Source organism: Camellia sinensis, chromosome 11 (genome assembly GCF_055761805.1).
Source record: "Camellia sinensis isolate YWXY chromosome 11, ASM5576180v1, whole genome shotgun sequence".
Taxonomy (NCBI): Eukaryota; Viridiplantae; Streptophyta; class Magnoliopsida; order Ericales; family Theaceae; genus Camellia; species Camellia sinensis.
The window spans coordinates 79894144-79900668 of NC_138971.1; the positions used below are offsets into that span (position 1 = coordinate 79894144).

The 6525-nt window shown below is 44.6% G+C and overlaps 1 protein-coding gene across 1 annotated transcript; it reads right to left on the reverse strand.

The window, feature by feature from the left end:
- Positions 1–3683: 3683 nt before the first annotated feature.
- On the reverse strand, positions 3684–4283 carry LOC145802434 (uncharacterized). The gene has a single exon (XM_082895148.1). The coding sequence runs from the start codon at positions 4281–4283 to the stop codon at positions 3684–3686; it is 600 nt and encodes a 199-aa protein (XP_082751274.1).
- Positions 4284–6525: the final 2242 nt, after the last annotated feature.

Sequence of the window (6525 nt, forward strand, 5' to 3'; positions counted from 1 at the left end):
TTGAGATGTAAAGTGGATCAAAAAGTGATGAAGGAGACTGCTGCTGTGATCTGATATATTCGAGGCTCGCTCGAGCTAAGGAGTGGTCGCTTGAGCGACCAGACACAAAGAAACCTCGCTCGAGCACAGAAAGCCTCGCTTGAGGCAACAATTCAAAGCTTCAGGTCTGCAACCCAGAAGCACGCTCGAGCGAAAGAATGCTCGCTCGAGTGAAGAAACCCAAAACATAGTCCTCGCTCGCTCGAGCGAAGGAAAGCTCGCTCGAGCCAAGAAATGCAACCTTCAGGTCCAAACCAGACGCAGACGCAAGCTCGAGCGCAAGACTTCTCGCTCGAGCCAACGACACACCAGACAATTCTCGCTCGAGCGAAGGAACCCTGGCTCGAGCGAAGAAACTAAAACACAGAGCTCGCTCAAGGGACAAAAGCCTCGCTCGAGCGAAAACACCAAAAACTGGGCAGCAACCTTTTGTTTCTAATCACAACCAACCTGTTACAAACCTGCCCAACATATCCTAAAACTCATATACAAAGAATTAAAGGATGGAAATGAAACCTATACAACAACAAACATCTACGGAACCGAGTCTGGAATACAATAACCAATGGAGAGAAAACCGGGATCGCTATATAAATTCTCAGCAAATTTTTTCGTAAATTACTCTGTCAATTTCCAGTAAATTCTCAGTAAATTTATTCAGTAAATTTACTAGTAAATTACTAAGTAAATTCCCAGCAAATTACTCACTAAATTCTTAGTAAATTCTTCGTAAATTCTTAGTGTCACGACCCCAAACCGCCCCTAGTAGTTTGGTGCCGTGATGGCCAGTAATCCGTAATTACCGAAGGCCAACTTACAAAATTCACACACAATCAGAGTATTTATATAGGGGGCTCGCAAATGCGGAAGCAATAATTCAAGATACAAGTGGTCCATAAGAGCAGTGCATAAGTCAAATGAAATGGCATACATCTTTATATAGCTTTAAAACTTGAATACAAGGTACAAAATACACATTACATCATAACAAAGGGCTTCCCAAGCCGACATGTTCAAAATACAAAAGCTTCAAGATTGCCGACGTCCTCACTGCCGACGTAACATGCATACAAAACACCTTGTAAAACACACATCTCGGCGTAGCCGACTTAAAGCTTGTTACCTACATATATACATAGGGAGGGTGAGCTTGGATACTCAGTGAATGGTACAAGTAATAAAGGGGTTAAATGAATGATTCCCGAGGTCTTTACAAAGCAATACATAATATATCGAGTCAAAACCATACTTATCATAACTTGTACAAAACATGAAGTAAATCTTGTTCATCAAACTTGGTCTTGCAAAACTCACATACTTAACACGTGTCAAATCTCATAACATAACCTCGGCATAACCTTGGTCCTTCAAAACATACTTGTGTCACTTAGGCCCGTAGCCCGCTTTGACCATTACTTGTGTCACTTAGGCCCGTAGCCCGCTTTGACCATTACTTGTGTCACTTAGGCCCGTAGCCCGCTTTGACCATTAACTTGTGTCACTTAGGCCCGTAGCCCGCTTTGACAAGGACCGTATCCTTTTATACTTAGTACTGCGAAAGTTTAGAGTCCTCCAGCACAAGGGACTTGTGTTACTTAGGCCCGTAGCCCGATTTAACAAGGACCGTATCCTTTTATACTTAGTACTGCGAAAGTTTAGAGTCCTCCAGCACAAGGGACTTGTGTTACTTAGGCCCGTAGCCCGATTTAACAAGGACCGTATCCTTTTATACTTAGTACTGCGAAAGTTTAGAGTCCTCCAGCACAAGGGACTTGTGTTACTTAGGCTTAACGTCCCCTAACACGAAAGGACGGCGTTACTTAGGCTTAACGTCCCCTAACACGAAAGGACGGTTCCAAGAATGCCATTCAAAACAAAGCTTATACTTGATACATAAAATAGGGGTGATCATTCGTGCTTAACAAATACTTTTATCAAAACAAGGCAAAGCTTTATCAAAACTTTAAGAACATAACTTTATTAAAAATACCACTCACCCTAGTTCTTGGGACGTCGGGTCAAGGCAAAGGTCCAAGTCCTACAAACACATGGCAAAGCATACTGAACATACTTCTCAAAACAAGTCTCACATGCGTGCAATGATTCTCGGGAACACATGCAAGAAGTCAAAACACTGTTTTACATGTCAGGAAGACATGCTGGGTACCAACCAGGTCTAAGCCGAGGTCCTACACCTCCTGGCCGAGGTGCGGCTACCTAGGCTTCGGCATGCGGCTGCACGCCGAGGTGCGCACAAGACAACCAAAGGTGTAAGTGATTATGCAAGGTAGGCCAAGGTGAGATACGATGCTTGGCCTAAGTGTGAGGTCTAGATGAGAGTGGTCTCGGCGACTACACCCCGGAAAGTGAAGTCTGGAGACCTGGGTTTCCACCCGTGAAGAACAGGAAGGACATGAACATGAAGATCATGAAGAACATGAATGCTAAAATCATAACTTGTTATTACGAGATCTGGGATTTCATGACATGAGTTCGAAAACATGGACCTGGGTACCCATACTTTGAAAATCATGCAAGAACAAACACAAAAACATGGATCTAGGCATGAGCCTTCGGATCAAAACATGACTTTTCTTGAAGAACACATGAATGCCATTTTCTCTTTCTAAAACCGAACTTCAAAGCAATGCATGGCTTACAAATCATTTTCAATCATGCAATGCAATAACATAAACATAAAGAACATCTTGAGCAGATCAAGAATCTAACCTTAGAACGCGGATCTAACGGTTGGATCTCTAGGAATCAAGCTTGGAAATCTACTCTCTCTCAAGAACTCTTCTCCCTCTTCTAGAGCTTCTCTCTCTACTCTTCAAAACAATATACAACAAATGATGGGTTTCTCTCTCTGCCGGCTGACTTAACTCTCAGCTCGGACACGTGGCAACGGTTGGTTGGTTCTCTTCAAAAAGGTGATAGATTGACAAGACAAGGCCCTGACAAGGCGTATTTAGCAAGCTACTCGGAATGGCACTCCGGCAAGGGGTGACATCGGCTAACCACAAGACTTCGGCAACTAGGGTGACAATGACCTCGGCTAGGAAGGACAACACTTGACTAAGCTGTGCCACACCTTGGCCTAGATGTGCCACACCTCGGTCTAGGTCATACCACTCCAGGACAAGGTCGCTCAGGTGCAAGGGTAACATCTCGGCCTAGATGATACACATCTCGGCCTTGGTGATTCACACCTCGGCCCAGATAATGACATCCCGGCCAATATGTCAAAGCAAAGGTGGAGGTCAAACGAAGGGGTTCCAAAATACTTCTATACTGAGGATGACCTCGGCTTGGAATGATCTAGGCTTAACATAACCTAGGCTTGGCATAACATCGGTTAAGACAACTTAGGCTTGGCGTGACCTAGGCTTCACATCAAGGAGGGAGCAAAGCAAGCACACAACACTTAGACAAATCACGAGGCATCAAAGCAAGGCATGGATCTTACTTAAGCAGAACAAGTCAAAATGTGCAAATGCAAGCTTAACAAAACAGAAACATGCAAATGTGCAGGAACATGACTAGGATATGAATGTGGGTTATTACATTCTTCCCCCCTTAAAGAAGTTTGGTCCCCAAACTTCGCTTACCTTATTTCCAAAACAGTTCCCGATGTCAAGTTCTCATCTCTGCTTATCCCTTCTAGCCTTTATCTTGGGACAATCCTTAATGCGGTGACCCCTCTCTCCGCATCCGAAACATGCTCCAGTCGCTCGAAGACAAACCCCAAAATGTAGCTTCCCACAACTTGCACACGTCGGCCTGGTGCCACTTTCCTGATTCGCGTTGTTGGGACTATCTTCCACTGTCTTCTCCTCGGCATCATTCGGGTCTGCCTCTTCTTCGCGATTGTCGTAGGTCTGTCTCTTCCTTTGACTCTTCCCCGAACTTTGACTTCTGTTCAGGTTGGCTTCTGCAAGGAGGGCTTTGTCTAATACTCCAGCATACGTCGGCATGTCGAGTAAATTGACCTGATCTTGTATCGGCCCTCGAAGTCCACTCTCAAACTTCCTAGCTTTCATGTATTCGTTGTTGGCCATGCGAGGTACAAACCTTGCCAATTCGGTAAAAGCGCGGTCGTATTCCGCCACTGTTCGGTTGCCCTGTGTCAAGGTATGAAATTCGGTGGCCTTGCGATTTCGAACACTTAAGGGAAAATGTTTGTTGTAGAACAATTCCAAAAATCCGGCCCAAGTCAAGTCTGGGTTGCCTTCTCGAATCATCATCCACCATCTACGGGCGTCGTCTTCCAATGTGAATGCTGCTAGTGCTACTTTCTGAGCGTCGGTGCTGGGAAAAACCTCGAACATCTTCTCCATCTCAAGAATCCATGCTTCTGCTTTCATCGGCTCTATACCTCCATGGAACTTCGGCGGTTTCATCTTCTTGAATTCTCTGATCAGGGTCAATGTGTCATCTCCATATAGAGCTGGTTGCGGAGGCACTTGCGGTACTGGCGGTGGTGGAACTGCATGTTGGCCATCTGTTTGCTCGGCCTGGGTGGAGGTAGTACCGGTGTTCTGCTGCCTTGCCTGCCTTAATTCATCAGCCAAACTTTCAACCAATCTTTCTAATCTGTTTATCCTGTCCTCGGATTGATCTCGGCTAACTGGGGGTCTACCTCTTCTCATGATACTGGGGGTATGCAGGATGTGACTCTTAGAATAAAATGAACAAATGAACATGTATGCAAGTGAACATGATCATGCCGAGATGATGCACACCTCATCAAGTAGCAAGCAACATGATACAATTCTAAAATCATTCTAAGGGACATCCTATGCTCTTTAGGACTCAAAGTGTGTGAATAACGTACTATAAGGAACTTGTGCTCTGATACCATTCTGTCACGACCCCAAACCGCCCCTAGTAGTTTGGTGCCGTGATGGCCAGTAATCCGTAATTACCGAAGGCCAACTTACAAAATTCACACACAATCAGAGTATTTATATAGGGGGCTCGCAAATGCGGAAGCAATAATTCAAGATACAAGTGGTCCATAAGAGCAGTGCATAAGTCAAATGAAATGGCATACATCTTTATATAGCTTTAAAACTTGAATACAAGGTACAAAATACACATTACATCATAACAAAGGGCTTCCCAAGCCGACATGTTCAAAATACAAAAGCTTCAAGATTGCCGACGTCCTCACTGCCGACGTAACATGCATACAAAACACCTTGTAAAACACACATCTCGGCGTAGCCGACTTAAAGCTTGTTACCTACATATATACATAGGGAGGGTGAGCTTGGATACTCAGTGAATGGTACAAGTAATAAAGGGGTTAAATGAATGATTCCCGAGGTCTTTACAAAGCAATACATAATATATCGAGTCAAAACCATACTTATCATAACTTGTACAAAACATGAAGTAAATCTTGTTCATCAAACTTGGTCTTGCAAAACTCACATACTTAACACGTGTCAAATCTCATAACATAACCTCGGCATAACCTTGGTCCTTCAAAACATACTTGTGTCACTTAGGCCCGTAGCCCGCTTTGACCATTACTTGTGTCACTTAGGCCCGTAGCCCGCTTTGACCATTACTTGTGTCACTTAGGCCCGTAGCCCGCTTTGACCATTAACTTGTGTCACTTAGGCCCGTAGCCCGCTTTGACAAGGACCGTATCCTTTTATACTTAGTACTGCGAAAGTTTAGAGTCCTCCAGCACAAGGGACTTGTGTTACTTAGGCCCGTAGCCCGATTTAACAAGGACCGTATCCTTTTATACTTAGTACTGCGAAAGTTTAGAGTCCTCCAGCACAAGGGACTTGTGTTACTTAGGCCCGTAGCCCGATTTAACAAGGACCGTATCCTTTTATACTTAGTACTGCGAAAGTTTAGAGTCCTCCAGCACAAGGGACTTGTGTTACTTAGGCTTAACGTCCCCTAACACGAAAGGACGGCGTTACTTAGGCTTAACGTCCCCTAACACGAAAGGACGGTTCCAAGAATGCCATTCAAAACAAAGCTTATACTTGATACATAAAATAGGGGTGATCATTCGTGCTTAACAAATACTTTTATCAAAACAAGGCAAAGCTTTATCAAAACTTTAAGAACATAACTTTATTAAAAATACCACTCACCCTAGTTCTTGGGACGTCGGGTCAAGGCAAAGGTCCAAGTCCTACAAACACATGGCAAAGCATACTGAACATACTTCTCAAAACAAGTCTCACATGCGTGCAATGATTCTCGGGAACACATGCAAGAAGTCAAAACACTGTTTTACATGTCAGGAAGACATGCTGGGTACCAACCAGGTCTAAGCCGAGGTCCTACACCTCCTGGCCGAGGTGCGGCTACCTAGGCTTCGGCATGCGGCTGCACGCCGAGGTGCGCACAAGACAACCAAAGGTGTAAGTGATTATGCAAGGTAGGCCAAGGTGAGATACGATGCTTGGCCTAAGTGTGAGGTCTAGATGAGAGTGGTCTCGGCGACTACACCCC